Raw genomic sequence first — 24,510 nt, 5'->3', positions numbered from 1 at the left:
AATGTATGAATGACCTGCATGACTTAACCTGAAATCACTGAGAGAAAAGAAGCCAGAAACTATGCTTCTGGATTGCCCTGATCACAACTAGAAGTTCCTGCCAGAGTGCAGTGCTTTGAAATCACGTATGGGGTTACAACCTCAGAAAACAAGACTCAAGCTTGGTGTGGCTCAAGTCTGTAATCCCAGCACTTTGGGAGGCCAAAGAGGGCACGTGGCTTGAGGCTAGGAGTCCATGACCAGCCTAGGCAACATACTGAGACCTTGTCTCTACCAAAAAAAAAAAAAAAAAAAAAAAGGCCAGGCACAGTGGCTCACGCCTGTAATCCCAGCACTTCAGGAGGCCAAGGTGGGTGGATCACCTGAGGCTGGGAGTTCGAGACCAGCCTGACCAACATGGAGAAACCCCATCTCTACAAAAAATACAAAATTAGCCAGGCGTGGTGGCACATGCCTGTAATCCCAGCTACTCAGGAAGCTGAGGCAGGAGAATCACTTGAACCCAGGAGGCGGAAGTTGCGGTGAGCCAAGATTGCACCATTGCACTCCAGCCTGGGCAACAAGAGCAAAATTCCGTCTCTAAAAAAAAAAAAAAAAAAAAAATTAGCTAAGGGTTGTGGTATGTGCCTGTAGTCCTAGCTACTTGGGAACCCCAGAGAAGATCGCTTGAGCCCAAGAGTTTGAGGTTGCAGTGAGCTGTGATGGTGCCACTGCACTCCAGCCTGGGCAACAGAGGAAGAACCTGTCTGATGGGGGGAAAAAAAGCAAAAAAGAAAACAAGAAGATTCACTTGCTTGTCTTTGCAGCTAATCCAGTCCAAAACTTTGCTGATAAACAGATGTGTTGTTTTCTGTTAATAACAGGTGTAGCATCCAAATGAAGAAAGTCTGCCAATCCTTAACTTAAAACTCAATTTAAGAGCTTCTGAATGTTCTTTCATTTCCTTTTCCTTTCCTTTAACTTAAAATTAAATTTAAGAGCTTCTGAATGTTCTTTCATTTCCTTTTCCTTTGCTTTCACATTGTTTACTGCCATCCAGATTGAAAGCTGGCTGAAACCCTAGTTATTCACATTCCCTTTAGCATTAACACTACAGAAAGTATTATGTCTTCGGATATTAGTTCAATACCCTCAATTTTATAGATAACTAAAAGCCCCCAAACATTACCTAAGGCCTCACAAGTATTTTAGAGGCTTAATTCCAAAATTTCTGGCTTAAAGTTTGGTGTTTTTTCCACTAACTGGAGTCAAATGACTAAAAAAGTAATATGAAATAAACTTCCACATTAAAAACAATTTCTGCATTTAAAATACTTTTCTGAATTATAAAAGTACTCTACGAAGTCATTCCTTTTTTTCACTACTCAAATACTGAAAGGATCTCCGATAAGTCACCATCTGTGATACACACTTTTTTCTATACCCCAGCTCTGTGAAATATTAGAAGAGAGAAGAGTAGAAAGATCACTCAATTTATTAAAATTATTAGAAGACCACAGAGCTGGGATCTTTCCTCAAAAATCTTACCCAGAGTTAATCCTGTAGTTATAGTTGTTGCTATTCCTGGGGACAAAAAGAGAAATAAAATTTAATCATCAATGAAGATGACATTCTTTTGGTTTACCTGTCATAAGGGAAAGACTTAAAATCACCCTCAGGGAGTGACAACACTTCTAATTAGAACAATACATATCATAGTATCTGCCACTAATCACGCATTTTTCCCATAGCACTGGTTTTCATATTACAAGCCATACATAATTTGATTAAGGAATAAAATTTATAAAATGCAAATAACTATTGCTTATAACAAAATTAAGCAAGACCAAAAAAAGCAACTCCAAACAAAATGCTATACTGAGCTGTCTCAAGCAGCTCACTGACTAATTTGCTCATATTTATTCCTGTAGTTCTTCCATTTTTCTAGATGTGGCTGTGAAATGTGCTGCACTCAAAGCTGGAAGATCAACGCAAAAAGTAGTAAGAATGACCAAGAGGCTCTAAGGGTAGAAAATAAGGGGTAAATAAAGAAGCAAACTTTTTAAATGGTCAGCTCCAGTGAAACATTATTTTTCCAGCTGTACTAAAAACAAAAACTTTCTATTGTTTTGAAACCTTCAAGTCCTTTACCTATCGCCCTTTTCCCACTTATTGTTTTAATAATACAAAAATGTAAAACATCTCTTAGGAACGTAAATTATAGACCAGGCATGGTAACTCAGGCCTATAATCCCAGCACTCTGAGAGGCCAAAGCAGGAGGATCACTTGACCTCAGGAATTTAAGACCAGGAGGAGACCTCTTCTCTACAAAAAGTAAAAAAGTAAAAAAAAAAAAAAAAAAAAATTAGCCAGGCATGGTGGTGCACACGTGTGGTCCCATCTACTCAGGAGGCTGAGGTGGGAGGATCACTTGGGCCCGAGAGGCTGCAAGGCTACAGTGAGCCATGATCATGCCACTGCACTCCAGCCTAGACAACAGAGCAAGACTGTGTATCTAAAAAAAGAAAAACAATAGAAATTATGTTACAGTAAGGGTGCTGATTATCTCATGTATGTTAATGTTCCAAATTGATAAAGCTGGCTTAAACAACAATCTCCACTAAGGAAAAACACTACATTATATAATCCAAAAATTTAAATTAATAATTGTATGTTTTCCTTCCTTATATCAGAGTAGATGACAGTCAATGATTGGGCCTATCACTAGCCCTTAATTCCAATTCCTTGCATTTCTTTTCATCTTAGCATTTACCATTTTTTAAGGTCTACTACCAGTGATGATCCTTGTAAAGAGAGATACAGGACACAATTTAGGAAAGAATATCCCAAGCCTACTCTCTGACAATGTGATCAGATCCTCCTCACCTGTATTTGTTCCTCCTAGAGTGAACCCAGTGGCAGGTTTAGATCCAAAGAGCCCGGTTCCAAAACCACTTGAAGGAGCAGATGTAGTTGCTGGAGTTGAAGTACTTCCAAGATTTCCAAAATTGAGCCCCACAGAAGGGTTGCTTATTTAAAGAAACAAAAACAAAACAAAAATCACATGCACAAAAGGAAGTCTGCTAGAGCCAATATTTACTTAAGAAAAATAAAAATTAACTCTTCAAGATAATTTCATTCACGTAACATATCTAATACATTGTCATAGGACCTAAAAAGAAAAATAAATTTACCTTTAACCCACCAAGTTCAAATATGTTTCTGTTCTTCCTTAAAAATAAATCCACATGTAAAAGTAGTCTTAAAAAATACAATACCAGATTTCAGGCTGGGTGTGGTGGCTCACGCCTGTAATTCCAGCACTTTGGGAGGCCGAGGCAGGTGGATCACAAGGTCAGGAGTTCGCAACAGGTTCGAGACAGGGTGAAACCTCGTCTCTTCCAAAAATACAAAAATTAGCCAGGCGTGGTGGTGGCACACGCCTGTAATTCCAGCTACTCAGGAGGCTGAGGCAGGAGAATTGCTTGAACCCGGGAGGCAGGTCGCAGTCAGCCAAGATAGTGTCACTGCACTCCAGTTTGAGTGACAGAGCGAGACTCCCTCTCAAAAAGAAAAAAAATACAATACCAGATTTCAAGAAAAGCAGTCTACAGCAATAAGGATTCCAGATCTCAAGGTAATCATAAGTAGGGATCACAATTATTCTGCTTTCACCAATTTTTGAAACCTAGCATATTTTTAAATGGCCATAGAAAAGTTATTTTAAGTTATCTTCACTAGCTTTCCATTGCTACATTACCACATTCATGGGGCAATGTGGTGTTGGGGAGAGCATAGAGTTAGGTATTTTACCACCAAAAAAAGCATAGAAAAACTAGTGGGGACATTTCCTGGCAAAAGTTAAACGCAAAGCAAAATCACCCTGTCTCAGGATCATGTATTCATTAACAGAAACTCTTCAGAGCACGTTGCAAAGCTTAAAAAAACAGCTGATAAAAACAAGTGAAAGTGAACAAACTTCACAACTTTTCAACTACTCTTATCAAGACTCAGGGGTTCAGATTTGCTATGAAAAGGTGGGAAGACAAACTGTGAAAATAAGCAAATTTTGACAAGTTGACACTTCAAAAATTATGTAGGAGATTTAAGGGAGACTATACAGCATAATGGCGAATTCTCTTTATCCTACATAGTTATCTTTATTATTTCCTTTGCTGCCCTTCCATAAAGAATAATCACCATGGGAGAACCCAATGTCATTTTTAAAGTCTCAAAAGCCCTGGCAGCAGTAGTGTGGCTGGGTTCCAGTACCAATCCCCCCATGTTCTGGTACTTGTGTGCCATTACTTAACCTTTCTGAGCCTCTATTTCCTCATCTGCAAAATAGGAATTAACAGTACCCACTTAGCAGATTTTTTTTTTTTTTTTTTGAGACGGAGTCTCACTCTGTTGCCCAGGCTGGAGTGCAGTGGCACTCTGCAAGCTCCGCCTCCCGGGTTCACACCATTCTCCTACCTCAGCCTCCGGAGTAGCTCAGACTATAGGTGCCTGCCACCACACCCAGCTAATTTTTTGTATTTTTACTAGAGACAGGGTTTCACCATGTTAGCCAGGATGGTCTCAATCTCCTGACCTCGTGATCCACCTGCCTCGGCCTCCCAAAGTGCTGGGATTACAGGCGTGAGCCACCGCACCCGGCCAGCAGAATTTTTTTTTAAATATAAGGGTTCAGAGCACAGGATGAATTAACTTCAATAAATGTTGTTATGACTGTTATCATTAGGGATACTTATAAATTTAACTAAACACATTATGTACAAGGCGTTATGCCAGGAATAGCAAAGGAGCAGAAAGATGTCCCCTAGTCAAGGAACATGCCGTTTACCAGGGGGATAAACAACACAAATAACTGTACTCCAAGCCAGAAGAGTTCTCCAAGTTACTTGGGTCCGGGTGTCTTCAATTTCATAATCAGCTTAAGAAGCCACTCAAATTTTTGCAAACACTGGGGGACAAGGAGGAAAAGAAATACTCAAGCAGGAGATAATTCAAGCAGTAGAAATGTACACACCTTCAGTAAGTTTAGAATTACTATAAGGCAGATTATAATCAAGTACCAAACGATGGCAAAGAGATAATGCAGAAGTTTGAGGCAAAGAGCTAATCACTGTGAGGGGAATGGAGGTGGAGGAGCTTATTAAGGGTAGAACTTGAGATGTGCCATCCATACTGAGTAGGTAAAAGGAGAAGTACTGATTTTTAAAATGTGATTGTGTGCACCTTGGGCATATGAAGGCGAGGCAGGAGACAAAGCAGGGCGGTAAGCTCTCGCTAACAATTAAAACACAGATCTTGACCAGGCCGGGTGGCTCACACCTGTAATCCCAGCACTTTGGGAGGTTGAGGTAGGCAGACTGCTTGAGCCCAGAAGCTTGAGCCCAGCCTGGGCCACATGGTGAAACTCTCTCTACCGAAAAAACAACAACAAAAAACTTCCAAAAAACAAAAATTAGCCAGGCGTGCCGATGCACACCTGAATGTAATCCCAGCTACTCAGGAAGCTGAGGTGGAAAGACCACTTTAGCCCAGGAGGTGGAGGTTGTAGCGGGCTGAGATTGCGCCACTGCATTCCAGCCTGGGAGACAGAGCGAGGCCCCGTCTCAAAAAAAACAAAAAAACAAAAAAACAAAAAAAACCCCCACAGATCTTTAAACATTTAGTCTTAATTTAAAATGTATTTTTAACAACATATTGCTACAATCAAAACTAAGTGAGATCACACACACAGAAACCCTAAGTGAGCGCTACAAGCAAAAGAATATAGTATGTAATGGCTATATCCAGACAACATAGGTAGTACAACCATAAAAGGGGCATATATGCCAAAACATTTAGCTTAGCTGGTAGTAGTCTGATCGTATTGTTATTTTGACACTGTTGTGTGTATAATGTGGAGTAGGGTAAATGAGTATTTGGGGGATACTAAAACATTACTGGCGGCTGGGTGTGGTGGCTCACGCCTGTAATCCCAGCACCTTGGGATGCCGAGGTGGATGGATCACCTGAAGTCAGGAGTTTGAGACCAGCCTGGCCAACATGGTGAAACCCCATCTCTACTAAAAATACCAAAAAAAAAAAAAAAAAAAAAAATTTAGCCAGGTGTGGTGGCGTGCCTGTAATCCCAGCTATTTGGGAGGCTGAGGCAGGAGAATTGCTTGAACCCGTAAGGTGGAGGTTGCAATGAGCCAAGATCGCGCCATTGCACTCCAGGCTGGGTAACAAGAGTGAGACTCTGTCTTAAAAAAATATATATATATATATATGTATATATATATAATGTCTTGACAACATAACTGAAGACATTATGAAGTATTACATAATGAAAGTTGAAAATACTGCCAAAGAAACACATCAAAATGAAATTTTTCTCTACCACAAAAGCAAGAAAGAAATTTTGGTGGCAGTGAAATTTACTAAATTCAAGAAAAACAAAAGCTACCCTAGACTTGACCAATTATTGCCTCAAACCAATGTTATCTGCCAAGGACTTGATAGGATGTACTGTAGAAAAGGCAACTTGACTCAATCACATCTGGAATGTCATTTTAACTTGCCCAGCTTGCCCTAATGCAGACTTGGTAGCTAACATAATAGCTAAGATTTACTGAGCACTTAGCAAGTGCCAGACTTGATGCTAAATATTTAAATACTTCATCTCACTCATCAACTCAGGTAATATATTATACTCCTTTTCCAGATGTGAGAACTCCCCTAAAATGACCAACCTCAAGACATCAAATCACTAGGTGGCACTAGGGGCTGTCAGGCCTCCCAACCAGCACTCTAACAAATTTATGTCGGACAGTCTCCTCTTTCATTAATTTATCCAAGCCTCTCTAAAACTTGGGTAATTTTTTATAGCTTATTACTAATAACTCATTTGCTCAGTCATTCAAATTGTTATTAAAGCCCTTTTTCTATGCCAGGCACTGTCCTTGGGACTGACAATGAGGTGGTAAATTAGACTCAGACCTTGCCCTCAGGCAGTTTCTAGTCAGTGAGAGACATAGATATTAATTATTCTAGTGCTGAGATCTGACAACAAACAAGTTAACAATAAATATAACAAACAGATTACAATTGTGATCAGCACTCTAAGAGTACTAGGAGAATGGAAATCTCCCCTAGACTGACAGGTCAGAAAAGGCCTCTCTGGGGAAAAGACCATTTGATATTTGCAAGGAAGGGGCTGGCAAAGCCCACTTGAAAAGAGAAAAGGCCATGTTGCTAGGACAGGCTTTCTAAGATCAGGACCATGAGAGAAATATAAAAATTAATTCATCAAGTCATAAGCAACATTAAAAAAAAAAAGAAATAGAAAATATCAAAGTGCATCCCATGAAGTAAAGGTATCTTTCTCTGAAACTTTATTTCAGTTATTTAGGGTGGTAGTTGTGTGTTTGTTTTTAACAGTGGGTCTGGATAGCTAAAATAAAAAGATGGGCTCAAGATGAGTCCCGCTCAAGATGAGTCCCCAGAGGTTCCAGCAGAAGTGGACCTTGCAGACTATGGTAAGTTTTTTTTTCTTTTTTAAACTTCATTCTAACGATGGCGGGTAATGATTAAAGAGAGAGCAATGGGAATTTTGTTTTTCAATTACTCTGGCTACAATGTGGCAGAACAGATTGAAGAAGTTGATTGGAGTAGTTTTCATCTAAAACAAGAAAGACAGCTGGTTAAAAATCTGACAAGAATCAAAATTATTTTCATAAGAATGTAAGGATCAAGAGAGCAAGACTCTTAATACCTAAAACAGAGCCTTGCACATGGGAATCTGTCCAATAAATATTTGTTCCACGAATGACAATAGCCTGAGCAGGGTTGTGGAACTGGAAATAAAGACAAACAGAAATGGCAGAAGTAACATTATCAGGACCTGTTGTTGAGCGAGTAGAATAAGAATAACGGAGGTATGGATGAAAATTCAAATTTCTGAATTGACTGTGTAGTCCGTGGTTCCTCCTCCCTCCCTTTTTAAACTGCAGGTCATGCTTAAGTATTTGCCTTTTAAATCTACAGTCACATCTTTTAAGCTTCAGGAAGTATCTTGCTGACAGTGTGCACATTCCTTAACTTTATGAACCCCTCCACCTTTATCTTAAAAAAAATTGAGTTCTAAAGCTTAAATCTCTCATTAAAATGTCTCACCACTTTGTTTCTTTCTGGATAGTTATGTTTTTGTCGCCACCTGAACTAATGGGTTGCACAAAAACAAGAAACATGCTACCTACGTTTTGTAATTTAAGTAAAAGACAAATTGAGTTACTACAACACAACATTCTTGCATCAGATATACTAATCTGCACATACTGCAGAAAATTACCACTAATAAACACTGTAAAAAAGTGTTTTTGTTTTTTTCTTTTAACAAAAACAGATAAGGTCCCATGTGGCACAAAAGCTTGAAAAGCTGGTTAAAAACCACAAAGTTATTAAAACACCGTCATATCCGAAACCGCAAATGCTGCAATGAAATCGGAATTATCTATCATAAAACTCCACAGTATGCTATAATTTCATTCATTCATTCAATGTTCATTCTATGCCTAAGACTGACACATCGCTAAAGCTCCGGGGTAGACCCCCAGGCCCTTCCACGCAGTCAAGACCCCACTAGGTCCAAACAATGCCTGAACTATACGTGGATTCTGGAAACCTCACAGCACAGAACCCATCCCGCCCTCCACTTCACCAGGCCGCGCTGGGCCCGGGTACCGCGGCGAGAGGCCTACGACGCCGGGCGGCTAGATTAAGTGCTTCTCTCCAGCCCCACTGGGAAGGAAGCCAGCAGGAAGAGAGAGGATGGGGACACCAAGGGAGCTTTGCGGGGGTGGGGGTGGGGGTGAATCCGGGCCAGGAAGGCGAGAAAGTGTGGTTACCTAGATGCTCCCGTTCCGAAAGAGAAACCGCCGCCTGTGCTGGTCCCGCCGGCGGCCACGGTGGTGGAGCCCAGAGTCCCGGACCCGAAGGAGAACACTGTGGACATGTCTGGCCAGGGCTCGACGCCGTCAGCAAGGCGAAATGGGTCTGAGACACTTCTCTCGCCTCAAAGCCGAGGCCGGCCGGGCAGCATCTCTCTCGCCCGGCACGGACCTGGCGAGAACTTCCAGCCCCAACGGCAGCGAAGGCAAGGCTGAGGGGGTGGAGCAACCACGCAAAAGTACGCCCGGCGCTCGCCGCGCGCACGTAGCCCGCCGGAAGTGTAACCGTCACGCAATGAGCCCTGGTAAGTGAGTAGGGGACGGCGAGCCGCGCAAGGCACGCTGGGACCAGGCGGTAATAGGCGCCCTGCCTAATCTCTTAAAGGAGTAGGCTCCCAGAGTTTAAAAACAATAAAACCATTTCTGTCATTTTTTAGTTCTTCTATCGTAGCATCTGTACTGACATAATCCGCACTTTAGGGTGATGAATGTCAATTACTACTATCTAGCCTCCTGCCAAAAATGATGCTCAGAATCGCAGAATCGGGGAGGTCCCTCCTGAGCATCTCCAAGCTCCCCACACAGAAAAGGAGGCGGCTTCGGGCTTTCGTTGGCTGCCGCCCCATCCCTAAGAAGGAAGGGGAGCGTGTCTGCTTCCTGAAGGTTCGGAAATCAATCGAAAATAATCCATACAACCGTCCCACGACGTGAGCCCCACCCCTGCGCCCCAGGCCTCGCGGAGCCAGTTGGTCGCAGTTGTTGCGAGCCCGACGCCCAGCCCCGAAGGGGGCCCAGAAGAGCGTCCCAGGCGTCCGTGGGGTGGCCGGCTGTGGTCCTGGCGCCCAGAAGTGGCCAGGCCCGCTGGATTTCCTGGGATGCGGTCAAGTCCACAAATACTGTCCGTGCATCCTGATGCTGGAGGGCGGGACCTTGGGCCGAGCGAGTGTGGCTCCGCCAGAAGGGCCCTCGGACACAACCGGTGCTGGAGGAACTACAAAGTGGAAGGATTAGGAAACGCACAAGAACATGTACGAAAGAAGGCGAAATGTGAGGTGTAACTTACATTTCTAGGATAACTCAAGAAAAATTCGCGTTTAAAGAGAACCTCTCTGGCGAAGCATCAGGAAAGGCTTCCTGGTGGTGGTGCATTCGAGGGTTGTCATCATAGTGTTAGTTTTTATTTTTCCCTCAGGGATTGTTATATTACTCCCCCAGATGGTTTTCCTACTCGTGATCTCTAACAAAATCCATCCCATAAGCAACCCCCGGATTTATGATCTAAAAAGCCCAGTGGCTCTTTAGTTTGGCACTTGATGACCTCCGTATGATTAGTCTTTCTAACCTCATCTCACAGTTCTCCCTAATTCAGTACTTTAATCTTCCGTTGAGCTTGGGCATTGCCACCAGCTGTGGACTGAACTATTTCCCTCCTCCCCCAATCCATATGTTAAAGCCCTACCCCACCCCAATATGTTGGTATTTGGAGATGGAGCCTTTGCGAGGTAATTCAATTTAGATGAGGTCACCTTGGTGGGTCCCCCATGGCGAGATTAGTGCCCTTATGAGAAAAAACAACGAAGAGCTTGTTCTCCTCTGTGTGCCATGTGAGGACAGAGCAAGAAGGGGCTTTCACCTGGAACCCAAACTGCCCCATCTTTATCTGGGACTTAGCGTCCAGAATTGAGAGAAGTAAATGTCTGTTGTTATAGCCACCTCAGTCTGTGGTATTTTGTTGTATCAGCCAAGCAGACTAATACACCACCTCTGTGTTTGTATAATTAAAAGAAACGTACATTTTATTTTGTTTTTTAAATTTAATTTATATTTTACTTTATTTTGAGACAGAGTCTCGCTCTGTTGCCCAGGCTGGAATACAGTGGCACCATCTCGACTCACTGCAACCTCTGTCTCCTGAGTTCAAGCGATTCTCCTGCCTCAGCCTCCCAAGTAACTGGGATCACAGGCGCACGCCACCACGCCCGGTTAATTTCTGTATTTTTCAGTAGAGATGGGTTTTCACCATGTTGGCCAGGCTGGTCTTGAACTCCTGGCCTCAAGCGATCTGCCCACCTAGGCCTCCCAAAGTGCTGGGATTACAGGCGTAAGCCACCGTGCCCGGCCATAACATTTTAAACGTCATGGAAGTCATAATGGGAATGATAAAAAAGAAAAAAGGGATATATTTGGATTAAGATATAAATAAAAACTTCATAGTTATCGAACAGGAGGCAAAAATAAAAGATTGTTGTGAGTTTTAAAGCTTCGGTGATATAGAGAAAGCTATTTTCAGTGATGGCTATAGGGTGGTCAGTAAGAGGATTGTTCACATAAAGTCTAGGAGACTTCCTTTTGACTGAAAAAAAAAAAGATCCACATGATTTTTATGGGAAGATAGAAAGGCACTCCCTATGTCTTTTGATTTTCTCGTGTATTCTTTCCAAAACTATTGAAGAATACCAACCTACAATTAGTAATAGCAAAATGGCTGGCACTTAAATATATAATAATGAACAAGACTTGTAATATTCACAGGAAAGAAAGAACATGTAAAAATATCATAGGGACTAATTTCCTAATAGGGGAAACTGGGTGTGAGGAATATGACCACACTATGTAATAATTCTGTAAATCTGTAACTTTTTTTTTTTTTTGGATGGGGTCTCACTCTGTCACTAGGCTGGAGTGCACTGGCTAGATCCTGGCTCACTGCAACCTCCGACTCCCTGGTTCAAGCGAGTCTCCTGCCTCAGCCTCCTAAGTAGCTGAGATGACAGGCATGCGCCACCATGCCCAGCTAATTTTTGTATTTTTAGTAGAGCTGGAGTTTCACCATGTTGGCCAGGATGGTCTCAATCTCCTGACCTTGTGATCTGCCTGCCTCGGCCTCCCAAAGTACTGGGATTACAGGCGTAAGCCACCGCGCCCAGCCACATCTATAACTGTTTTGAAGCTGAACGTTTATAAAGGAAATAAAGGAAGTCTGACTTAGATTAAAGTTTGGGTTTTGGGGGAAGCCATTCCAATTAACAAGCAAACTATCCTTTTAACTTTGTTTTATCAAAATTTTAGTGTAGCATTTCTTGCCTTGTATCTGGCAGAATATTTTAAGTTATACTACATAATAAATCCCCAAATCACTCAAGGAGGAGCACTGCAGAGACAAAATCTGGAATATTTGATGAGCAGTATTGCAATCTACCACTAGATGCACTAAGTATAATACTAGATCTCGGAGACCCCTTCTCATCTCATATACCTTGTGCCACTTGTCCTATTAGTGAAGAAAGAAATTACATCCTTACATTCTACAGAAATGAAACTCCAAAGAAAGCAGTTTTCAATAAGCTCAATGGTTTGGTTAGTGAATGGAAAACAGTAAAATAGCAGAAACTGAGCATTACGCATACATAAGTCTGAATCCTATCTGCAACCGAGCAGAACCATGGAGCACTGGAATCTGGCTTAACCTTCCTGACCTAGTCTAGGTAGAGTAACAAATCCTATCCGAAAGGATCTTCTAAATATTACGCTTTTTAACATTAGAGGACTTGAACCTATGTGTCAGTTCTATGTGAATTGCTGCTTCCAGGGATGAAGCAAGTGCTTCAGATTCTAAATTCTAGAGTAGGCCATTTTGTCTTTTCTTGCTTCTTATATCGTAAGCATTCTGTTAGAGAACTGCATCTTTTGCTGATTTGCCAGCAGGATGATGACATTGTTAATGTCATAATCAAACTGAATTATCCAAACAGAAATAGCACTGTAAAAAATTTTCTTTTTTTTTTCTTCCTTTTTGAGACAGGGTCTGGCTCTGTGCCCAGGCTGGAGTGCAGTGGCACCATCTTGGCTCACTGCAACCTCTGCCTGTCTGGCTCAAGCGATCCTCCCACCTCAGCCACCCGAGTAGCTCGGACTACATAAAGGTGTCCACCACCATGCCCGGCTAATTTGTTTATTTGTAAAGATGGGTTTTCACCGTGTTGCCCAGGCTAAAACTTCTAATTTGTGTTTGCATTAATATATCTAAAATAGGTTTGCTTTGGTGGGAGTGTTCAGATCAGGATAACCATTTGAGAACCTCTCTCAGCAGCGGTTCTAAGACAGAAAGGAAGTGGGAATCTGAAGTCTATTGAAAGGAGTCTGTAATATCTCCAGTTCTGGTCCTCTGAAATATCCAGAAGAGAGGTTATCTTTTAGAAATTACATGTAACCATTTGCCTTCAATCACAGTCTTTATCTTGAAAATTATTCTCAGAAAAGGTCTTAAATATTTTAGGGTTTTAAATATTTGAGTAGTGTCCTTCCACTTTAAAAATTCATTAAGTTCTCAAGTGATTGAACAACAGCAACAACCAAATGTATATAGAGAGATAAATCAATAATGCAAATTATAGGATGACTGTCAAAACAAGGTATATGGGTGTTCATTGTAATAATTTTACAGCTTTTCTGTAGGTTTGAAATTTTCAAACTAAAAAGTTAAGGGGGAAAAGCTTAAAGCTAAAACAAAAGTTCCCAATCACAGGTCAGAACAGTAATTGTCTATTTCCTGATGAATGTTTTCACTCATCACCCAATAAATGAGAAAAATAAATGTAAGGAGTTATCCATAAAGCTAAATGTATGTAATTCAAACTATAGTCATTTATTTTGAAATACACCCTTCCTATTGGCAGAGATGGGACCTGAGAAAGTTGCTTTTATGACTTGACAACTTTAGTGGATAAGGAAGGATGAGAAGAGAAACTAAGCAATGTCAACATAAGATAAATGATGGACGCTATCTTCTGGCCACCAATATTTATTCTTTCCTTCCTTCTTCCTTAAAACCTCAGTTTTCTCCAAAGTGGCAAACTAACCAGATAAACAACTATATGTCTCCAGCTTCCTTTATAGGTAGAGGTGGGTAGGAAACATGAGATGAGACTTCCAGAATCACTCATTTTCTTGGGGACAGATAGCTGGCATACATCTGTTTTAACTTTCTTCTCCTTTCTTCCTACTACCTGGAACTTAGACACAATGGCTGGATCTCCAATAGCCATCTTGGTCCATGAGTGACTTTAAGAATGGAAGTCATATGCAAAGGAGGGTATCACAAAAAAATAGTATGAGCTTAGGTCCATGATGGTATACTGTAGAGGCACCATACCAGCCCTATACTATCTACCTTCAGATTTCTTTTAAATGAGAGAAAAGTCTATTTGTATGTTATTTAGTCCATTAGAGCTGAATCTTTATTATTCATAACTAAATGTAGTATGCCTTTTTAGTAGGAGTTCACCCCAAAAGATGAATTTTACATGCGTTACTGAGGAAACCTAGGAAATATCCAAGATTGACAGAAGTCAATAATATATATAGGGCTGGAATATAACAAAAAAATGCCACCAACAACCTATTATGTAATTGCCTTGAAACACGCCAACAGAAAGGCAGTGGTCAACATGTAGTCTCAAAAAAATGGGAGCCAAAGAGGAACAATATATCTGCACTTATTGCTCTCACCTTTCATGGAAACAAGTCATTGTGCTTGAGGGATACACATATTCTGGTCACTAGACAGATGTCCACCTCCATGAAGCAGGAGTATATTCATGTCTTTTCCATGTCATGGATAAAAGTTCCCTAAGCCTGCCCAGTTCCCTTTGCTCTGAGCAGTTTCCCCATAATCTAATTAGACCTCTTTTATTGCTAAGAACAGGAACTCTCTCAAGGTAGTTCAAGCATAAATGTGTGCATATATGATGGAGGTGTGGGAACACAGAGTTATTGTACAGACACAGACAAGTTTCAAGGGAATCCAGAAAAACAGGAGTAGCCAAGCCTTGTGTATATCAGAAACCAAGAGTCAGCTTGTAAGAAATGAACTAGAGAGAGCTGCACCTACTTCAGGGAATTAAGGCATTCTGCAAGCCCCAGAGGTTGGATGAAGGGTTAAGTAATTGACTGAGTTTCCCAAGGGAGAAAGAGGAGGCATTCAGGCATCTGCTGCACACAAATCAGTGATGCCAGATTATAAAAGGTTTTGTCAAGTAAGACCTGATGCTCGGGGAGCCAAAATAGGAGCTAGAAAGCAAGCAGGAAGAAAGTGGGCCAAGACGGTCAAAACAGATTCTCCTACCCCGTCCCACCTCCATCCCACTGTCATCAAACCTGGGTGGTATAGGGAAAAGGAGAAGCTTTGAACTGGATACATTTTGAAGTATATATGTCAGATTACTCTAAAATATGAGAGAAACAGGTACTTCTCCAGGATCAGCTCAAGCTCCTATTGAGGAGAGGTGAAGAGACAGCCAGCAAAGCAGGCTTGAAGGGTAGCAGTGGAGCAAAAGAAAGATACTGTCTGCTCGCACCCCACAGAACCCAGTGTTCAATAAAGTGGTCATGTAGACTAAAGCATGACTAACCACTGTGTCAGCCAATGTCAATAGCAAGTGCAAAAACCCAGACTCAGATACCACTTGGCTAAATCATCAAGGTTTACTTATCTAAAGGATTTAGAGAGAAGGACACTTAGAAAAAAAAATGGCTAGTAACCTTTTTAAAGACAGAATGAGGAGCCAGTCTCTGAACCCCTAGGTCCTGAAAGAGTAAGCATCACACCAACCTTATGGAAACATAATACTAGTATGTCTTCCTCCAGCCCAGCATGAGTATAACCTGGACATGTGCACTTCCTTGGGCCAGGTGTACCTCCTCAATTGCAGAGGTGCAGAATACATAATGTGATCACTTGAATACAGTATACAGTGCATTCAGACAAATTTCATCCTGAGACAAGTTCAGTCTCCCCAAATGAACACAGCCTGATCCAAGCACATTTCTGAACTCCATGGTGAAGATCTAGAATGAGGATCGACAGGTATCTAGATATTTCTGGGAACTCTAGGATTTATTCTGCTTAACATGTACATACACACAACTATTATTTATTGAGCATTTATTTATTATTATTATTTTTAGAGATGGGGGTCTTCCTCTGTCACCTAGGCTGGAGTGCAATAGTGCAATCATAGCTCACTGCAGCTTCGAACTGCTGGGCTCAAGTGAGCTGAGTGAGCTCTGATTGCTCCTGCCTTAGCCTCCTGAGTAGCTGGGACTATAGGCAAAGGCTGCTATATCCAGCTATTGAGCACTTATCGAGGCCAGCTACTATGCTAAGTACTTCTGTTCATTATTTCATTAACCCGTACAAATAACTCAATGGATAACATAATGATAAGTACCACTGTTTACAGATAAGGACATCAAGAGTTAGAGAAGTTAAATAATTTGACTAAATTCACAGCTAGAAAGTGGCAGAAATGAGATCTGAATTCAGATACCTTTGATTTCACAGAGAATTCTAATCATAGACTTTACCTTCTTCCATAAAACTCCTAGAAATAAAAGCCAAGAAATGAAATCAAGTGAAATATTCTTGCTCTTTTAACGATTTATGCTTACTTAAGAAGCACCAAGATTAGGAATTGTGATTGCTTTTATAATATTCCATTCGCTGGTAAACAGTAAACATAATTATAAAAGCATCCACTATTTACAATAGCAAAAGACTTGGAACCAACCCAAATGCCCATCAGTGATAGACTGGATAAAGAAAATGTGGCACATATACACCATGGAATACTATGCAGCCATAAAAAAGAATGAGTTCATGTCCTTTGCAGGGACATGAATGAAGGTGGAAGCCATCATTCTCAGCAAACACACAGGAGCCGCAAAACAAACACCGCATGTTCTCACTCATAAGTGGGAGTTGAACAATGAGAACACATGGACACAGGGAGGGGAACATCATACACTGGGGCCTGTCAGGGGTTAGGGGGCAAGGGGAGGGAGAGCATTAGAACAAATACCTAATGCATGCAAGGCTTAAAATCTAGATGGGCCAGCAGGGTGTGGTGGCTCACGCCTATAATCCCAGCACTTTGGGAGGCCGAGGCAGGCGGGTCACGAGGTCAGGAGATCGAGACCATCCTGGCTAACAAGGTGAAACCCCGTCTCTACTAAAAATACAAAAAATTAGCTGGGCGTGGTGGCATGTGCCTGTAGTCCCAGCTACTCAGGAGGCTGAGGCAGGAGAATCGCTTGAACCCAGGAGGCAGAGGTTGCAGTGAGTCGAGATCATCGTGCACTGCATTCCAGCCAGGGCAACAGAGCAAGACTCCATCTCAAAACAACAACAACAACAACAACAGAACAACCTAGATGATGAGTTGATAGGTACAGCGAATCACCATGCCACATTAATACATATGTAACAAACCTGCACATTCTGCACATGTATCCCAGACCTTAAAGTAAAAAAAAAAAAAAATTGCAAGACAATAAATTTCTGTTGTTTAAGCCTCCCCCCCAAAAAACAGCACCAATATTTTATTGTTAAATGTAAAATATTTTCTTACATAATAATCAAAATATCAAATATCTCTTGTGCCTTTTATAGGGGCACTTTTCATTTTTTTTTTAGTAGTGTAAAAATAAGCATTAAACATTACAGAGAAACAAATGCAGAAAACTCTGATTACATGGTGGCTCATGCCTGTAATCCTAGCACTTTGGGAGGCCGAGGTGGGCAGATCACTTGAGTACAGGAGTACGAGACCAGCCCGGCCAACATGGCGAAACCCCGTCTCCACTAAAAAATACAAAATTAGTTGGGTGTGGTAACGCACACCTGTAGTCCCAGCTACTCAGGAGACTAAGGCTTGAACCCAGGGGGCAGAGCTTACAGTGAGCTGAGATGGTGCCACTGCACTCCAGCCTGGGCAACAGAGTAAGACTCTGTCTCAAAAAAAAAAAAATCTGATTCCTCATTATTTCAAATCGTAATAATAGTTTCTTTGATGCTTTTTGTGAATTTTAACTTTCAACTTTTTGTGCAAAAAAACTCCGTCTTTAATTGCAAAGTCAATTAAGAAAATGATATTTTATTAAAATCATCAATTATTAGTCATGTCACTATTTTAAGTTGTTTTTGTAGGCACATGTAAGAAAAAACCTGATGTCTCCTAGAAGTTGGATGATAAAGGAAATTATAAATATATACATTAAAACAAAATTAATTAAGTTACAGATATGTCTCCTTAAAAAGACAGCATAGCTTCTATACCACATCTTGATATGAACCTAGCAGATGAAATGGCATATCTAAAGACAGAATAGGGCCCTTAGAGGGAGGATTGTTCAATAATGAGGCCTAGTTTAGGGAAATCTAATATTTCCCTCAAATAATGAATCTTCAGGGCTGCCTCTAGAGGCCTGGCTGGCCCAGAGCCCCTCCTGCCTTTTCTTGTGGTTGGTACATCCTGATAGGCTGACTGATGCATCAAGATCTTTGCTGAATGGCAACAGCCTCTCCTATCATGCAGCTAGTTTCCCCTGCTCTGAATTCATGCTAACTAAGCAATCTTCTCAACTGTAATGTGACCTCCCCCCAAGCTTTATAGGAAGAGAACATGCTGACTTTCATTCCCATCTGCTTTCTTGTGGTCAATGATTACACTGGTATTTTGATATTCACCAGTCTAACTAACCCTAAAAACAAATCTCTTCCTGATTATCTTCCTTCAGATTAGTTTGTAAGTTGCAGTGGACTACTCAATTGAATTGTAACAGTATTAAGTGTGCTCTTGGCATAATTGATGAGATCAGGCAGCAGAAAACGCTTAATCTGATGAATTTTATTGTATGTCAACATTTTTAAAGGGAAGGATAGGAATGTAGGAACACAGGTGCATATTGAATCCTCTGAAACTGGATCATGTGCTTTATAAATATTACTAACAATAAAACAAATATTAGTGAATGAACCTCTTCTCTTTCCAATGTCTCTTCATTTCCCACCCCTTGTATTGAGGGGAAATGGGTCTCTTTGTTCCTTGCAGTAATCACCAAGGGGAGAGCTGGCAACAGAGAAGCAGATGGCCTGGATCATCTGGATCCTATATATGGTACCTGACTGGGGCTTCTACTCAGCTACTGCTGCTAACAGGACATCTGTTCCCAGAGCTCCCTGTGCCCTTCACATGCACAGGGTCTTCAAATAATGATGTAGGGACCCCCAACAAAAGTACCAAGCCCCTACCCCATCATTCAATAATGAAGCTTAACAATAGGCAAATTCTCCTATAAAGAGTAAGTTTCCAATCAGCATTTTATTGCTGGAAAGGACCATTAAAGATGATTAGATATTGGAGGATCGCTTCTGACATCAAAGTCAGAGACCAAAACAGCAAACGTAGAGAGAACCTAAAAGGAATAGGGTTCAGGAAGCAAAAATTACAAGAAATATATAAATAAATGAAAACTATTATTCACCTAGGAGAGATGAGCTCTTACATGTATCAGAGCAGGAGGCTAGAAAACAAATAAATGAACAAACTGAAAAACAAAGAAAAATAGGAAAATGTATGTAACCAAAAAGATCTCTTCACTTAGAAACAATAACATTCTAGTAGACAAACCTTGTGCTCAGATTTTGGATTTTTTTTTTCCAGTTAGGTCATCTTGGGTTCAGAACAGATCTTGGATTCTAATAACATTTTCCAATAAAAGGAACCAGGGCTCCTTGGGGAAATGGATGATTCTAGGGCTGGGGTGGGAAAGATGCAAGATGAGCCTGGAGCATCTTGTGGTATAGCATACCTGTATTCCCAGCTACTCAGAAGGCTGAGACAGGAAGGTTGCTTGAGCCCAGGAGTTTGAGGCTGTAGTGCACTATGATCACACCTATGAACAGCCACTGCATTCCAGCCTGGGCACTATAGCGAGACCTCATCTCTAAAAAATAAATAAATAAATAAAAATAAAGTCTATTTAAAGTGAAAACACTTAGAAATTAAAAATATAAGCCAGGCACAGTGGCTCATGCCTGTAATCCCAGCACTTTGGGAGGCAAACCTTGTGCTCAGTAGACAAAAAAGGAAGAAAAAGAAGAATCCAAGATCTGAGCACAAGGTTTGTCTACAATTATATATGTATGTGCATGTATATGTGTATATATATATACATACACATACATACACACATGTACATATATATAATTGCAGCAATTAAAAATATTAGAAATAATGGAGTATTCTAAAAATATTAGAAACAATGAAGTATTAAGAATTTCCTAGAGAGTAGATTAGAAAGGTAAATTCTTAAAAAATAGGAGTGAAAGAATAGTAAAATTAGGAAGTCAGACCAGGAATTTCTACTGAAAAAAGAAAGGGGCTGGGCACAGTGGCTCACATCTGTAATTCCAGCACTTTGGGAGGCTGAGGCAGGCAGATCACTTGAGCCTGAGAGTTTGAGACCAGCATGGGCAACATGGAAAAAACCTGTCTCTACAAAAAATACAAAAATTAGTCAGGCTTGGTGGTGCACGCCTGTAGTCCCAGTTACTCAGGAGGTTGAGGTGGGAAGATTGCTTGAACCTGAGAGGTTGAGGCTGTAGTGAGCCGAGATTGTGCCACTGCACTCCAACCTCAGTGACACAGTGAGACCCTGTCTCAAAAATAAATAAATAAAAATAAAACAAAATAAAAAGAAAGGAGAAAGGACAGGAGGGAAATAGGAAAGAAGAAAGATGAGGGAGAGAAGACAGGTGAGAAGAATAAAAAAAATTTTTAAAGGGAAAAAAGAAAAAGGAAGAAGGAAAAAGAACGAAACAGTAATTATTACAGAAATAATACAAGAAAATGTCCCAGAATTGAAGGACTTATGTTTTCAGATTACAGAGCTCAAAACACTGGGCAGAAAAATAAACAAGAAAGCTGTTTTATTATGTTGAAATTTTAGACCATTGGAGATAAAGAGATCCAAAAAGCATCCTGAGAAAGTAGAAGCGACACCTAAAGGGAAATCGGAATGCCAGCGGATTTCTGAACAACTGCATTGAAAGTCAGGATATGTCTCTGGGAGCTTTCAAAATCCTAATTAAAATTACAGAATTCTAGACCTAGCCAAACTTCCCGTCAAGGATTTATGCTCCATTCACCCTTTCTCAGGAAGTTAATACAGAATATACTACATCAAAATAAAACAATGCAAGTAAGTAAATCAAGAAAGATAAACCACAGGATCTAAAAATTCAGCACAAGTAACCAACACATTTCTCAGGCCCATGGTGAGGAGAGTCCCAGGATAATATCCATTCAGTAGGCTCAGAGAACACAAGTGCAAACTGGAGCAAAAGGAGAAAAGGCTCCTAGAAGCATCTGGAGACCTCTAAAGAGATGTCTCGAGGAAAGATAATGGAACTGAGTGATTGCCAGATTTAACCATAAGGAATATTCTATCTAGTGCAAGAGTATTCAACTCAAGAGTCAAAGAAACGTCATTTAATATTTTGTCTGTTATTTTACTTTCTTTCTGTAAAGCTAGGTAATTTTCTAGCCTATCATATTAACATAAATAGAACTTTAACATGGATTTTGAGAAGCAAATCAATGCAAAACAGTTGTTAAGAATACAGACTCTGAAGTCAGCCTGTATAAAGTCTGGCTTTATAACATGGATCTTGGCTTTATCTGCTATGTGATATTGGGCAAGTTACTTCACTTCATTGTGTCTCGCTTGTCTCATCTCTAAAATAAAGAAAGCAATAGCATTTTCCTCAGAATACCCGTAAAGCACTCAGTACATTTGGTCACCTGACATCATTGTGATTGCCTCTCTGTGAGAATTGGTAAAGAGAGGACACAGGAAGTGAGGAGATGAGAAGAGGGAGGATAATCTGTAGGGGAATGGGGAAGGAGGAAGTTGTAAATTGGGAGGAAAATGATATAAACAGTTTTGTTAAGAAAGTCTTGCTGTATGCTATACAATTCACCTCTTTCTGTTTTCTCAAAAAGCAATCCTCAGTAAAGACCTACATTACTTTTCTCTCTCTCTCTCTCTCTATATGTGTGTATATATATATATATATATATTTTTTTTTTTTTTTCTGAGCAGGATTTGTGGGGTTTTTTTTCGGGGGGAGGGGGTGGATGTGATACTGTACTAAGGTTGGTTTCTAGGTGGTTTAATGTAACTCTTATTACATATTTAGCTTAGAGGAGTCAGCAACTCCACCGCAAAGGCTGTTGTGTTTAATAACCATCTCCATTGCTTTGGCAATCTGTCTGAAACATCGTAGGCACTCAAAACAAAACAAACCAAGACAACTTGAACAAAATGAAACAAATAAGTGAAACAAAATTTTTAATTATAAAAGAAAATTTAGATGTTAGGCTTTTCTAACACCAATCACAGTATGAAAGATGATTACAAACCTTAACCGGCTTAGTACAGAATACTTACAAAACGTAGAGCAGAGTTGCTCAGACTCGAACTCCTGACCTCAAGTGATCCGCCCGCCTCAGCCTCCCAAAGTGCTGGGATTACAGGCGTGAACCACCGCGCCTGGCACAGAGCAGGGTTTCTCAACCTCTGCACTGTTGTCATCTCTGGGCCGGATAATTCCCTGTAGTTAGGGGGTTGGTCTGGTGCCTAGTAGGGTGTTCAGCAGCCGACTTGCGACTTGGCCTCCACCCACCAGTTGCCCCCCGCCGCCACCCCCCCACCACCACCATTTGAGACAACCAAAAATATCTCCAGATGTTACCAAATGTCCCCCGGGGAGAAAACTCACTCCAGGCTGAGAAGTACCACATTAGACGTGTTCTAACAAAAATTACCTGTAACCCTCACCTAGAAAAAAATTACCTGTAACCCTCACCTAGAAATGTAAACTTTTGTTTACATAAATAAAAATTACAGAGCACGGCTACATTGAACTTATTGTTCCATAGTCAGTTTTTTCTTCACTCAGTAATGCAGCATTAACATTTTCGTTATGTGATATCCCTCTACAGGATGAGTTTTAATGGATGCTGGTGCTAACATCGTATGAAATTGAGGTAGGAGGCGGGACTCTGACACCAGACCAGATTGAGGACTAGCTAATCATCATACTTTACATAAGGAATCCGTAGGATTGGAGAGTTGATTGTTTCAAATAAGGCTGGTTTCCTTATTTGGTTATTTCCTTAGAATAATAACTCCAAATCTGATTATTTCCTTAGAATACATTCTTATGAGTAGAACTGCAGCTCAAACTAAATTTGGTGCTGTCCATTGGTATGGCGATGGACTTCAGAACATCCTCCAGTCTTGCCCTCACCCCACAAGAACCCTTTACTCGGGATCCATTCTCACGCAGGCTTCCTCCCCGACGCCCCGCGCGTCCGCTCGGTGGGATGACAAAGACCGCCTCGGGTGGGGTGGTGAGCAGTATCGGCCTCCTCCAGCAGGGGGCGCTGTGGGATCCGCCGCTGTCCGGGACGAACCAGCAAGCCGCTCTCGGTCCACAGACGCTCTGCCTGCCTGCCCCGAGTCCCCCGGGAGGCCGTGGGGTTTGGGGAAGTGTTTCTAGGAGACGGCGCTCACCGGCTGCGCCTGCGCCGTTGACGCTACCGGGGCCGGCAGACAGACCCGCGGCGCTGGCTGGCGGAGGGAGTTCCCGCTTGCTCTCTGTCGCTGTCACCGCCCTGTTTCTCTAGCCGTATGGTGCGCCTGTGAGACCGGCTGCCGGCTGACGTCTCCTTGCGATGGAGCATATCCGGACGACCAAGGTAGTCGGGCGCGGGATCGCCAGTCTTCAGGGGCCCTGCTCTGACCCGGCTGAGGCAGGAGGAGACGAAGGCTCTGCTGGCCTGACTGGGGCTGGGGGCCGGCCCGGCGGAGACCCGGCCCGGGGCGGGAGGTTCTGGCCAGGCCTGGTCTTGGAGGGCAGGGTTAGCTTGGGCCAAGCGGGGTGCAGAGGCCTTCTGTACCTGCAGGAGCAGGGGTCCCACTTTCAGCATCTCGGAGTGCATAGAGATAAGTCTGGGAAAACTGGTCACCGCCCTCCTAGCTCTACGTTTTCTCAGGCAAAATTGGGGCTCCTTTAACTTTGGAGTCTTTCAGCCTTTCGTTGCCTCATCAACCGGAAAACCGTCTTCAAATTAACATTATGATGCTGTGTAAGCTTGTCCTTGCTCACATTTCATTGTCCCGTGTCACAGATTCACAATACGAGTTTTGGAGGAGCCGAGATCAGCACTCCGCTCCACCTCCCTTTGCTGTGTCGGTCTCCAGTCTTTCGCATCCGGTGTTTTCCGTGTCTGTGCTTCATACTTCAGGCATTGTCCTGTGTCAGTAGTCAGGAGTTCTGGAGAAGGGAAAAATGTTATTCCATATTTTAAAAGGTCGGATGCAGCTTTATTCGATTGACCTTATCGCACTCCATGCTTAATTTTTGTGTGTGGAAGACCTTCATTTTGAGAACGAACAAATATTTTTATTTCCTTACAAATTTAAAAACGGAAGGAAATGACATCAGAATGTTACCAAATTACGTTTCCAGCGACATTTAAGTTTAACTTTGAGAGGGAGAGAAACATAGATCGAGACGAGAAGAATAACATTTTAAAATCACTGCGAGCCCACTGCAAGGCAGCCTCTTCACGTTTTGGCAAAGCGAAGCCCTTTAGTTGCTGCCCATCTTAAAATTACGGCTCATTTAGGGAACCACAGATGTTCGTTATCTTCATTGTTCCAAGAAGAATTTGTGTT

The 24,510-nt window shown here is 41.7% G+C and overlaps 2 protein-coding genes across 10 annotated transcripts in view; one reads left to right on the top strand and one right to left on the bottom strand.

The window, feature by feature from the left end:
• Window positions 1-10,219, bottom strand: part of NUP58 (nucleoporin 58) — a 49,341-nt gene extending 39,122 nt beyond the window's left edge. For 2 of the 6 annotated variants that reach the window (XM_016925079.4, XM_016925080.4), the window contains exons 1-3: window positions 8,881-9,732; window positions 2,867-3,009; window positions 1,528-1,563 (exon numbers count right to left, since the gene is read on the bottom strand). In XM_016925079.4, the coding sequence (XP_016780568.1) occupies window positions 1,528-1,563; window positions 2,867-3,009; window positions 8,881-8,987 (286 nt within the window). In that variant the 5' untranslated portion in view covers window positions 8,988-9,732. Of the gene's footprint in view, window positions 1-1,527; window positions 1,564-2,866; window positions 3,010-8,880 lie in introns of all 6 variants that reach the window. The other 4 variants (XM_054665120.2, XM_054665121.2, XM_001155775.7 and 1 more) reach the window with 3 other exon arrangements.
• Window positions 10,220-23,099: 12,880 nt separating this feature from the next.
• Window positions 23,100-24,510, top strand: part of MTMR6 (myotubularin related protein 6) — a 40,589-nt gene continuing 39,178 nt past the window's right edge. Inside the window, exon 1 of one of the 4 annotated variants that reach the window (XM_024348481.3) lies at window positions 23,100-23,528. In XM_024348481.3, the coding sequence (XP_024204249.2) occupies window positions 23,505-23,528 (24 nt within the window). In that variant the 5' untranslated portion in view covers window positions 23,100-23,504. The remainder of the gene's footprint in view (window positions 23,529-24,510) is intronic. The other 3 variants (XM_016925078.4, XM_024348482.3, XM_054665119.2) reach the window with 3 other exon arrangements.

Source organism: Pan troglodytes, chromosome 14, assembly GCF_028858775.2.
Source record: "Pan troglodytes isolate AG18354 chromosome 14, NHGRI_mPanTro3-v2.0_pri, whole genome shotgun sequence".
In the NCBI taxonomy this organism is placed as follows: domain Eukaryota; kingdom Metazoa; phylum Chordata; class Mammalia; order Primates; family Hominidae; genus Pan; species Pan troglodytes.
Note: the sequence above shows the minus strand (reverse complement) of the source record. Positions and strands in the feature narration are given on the sequence as shown.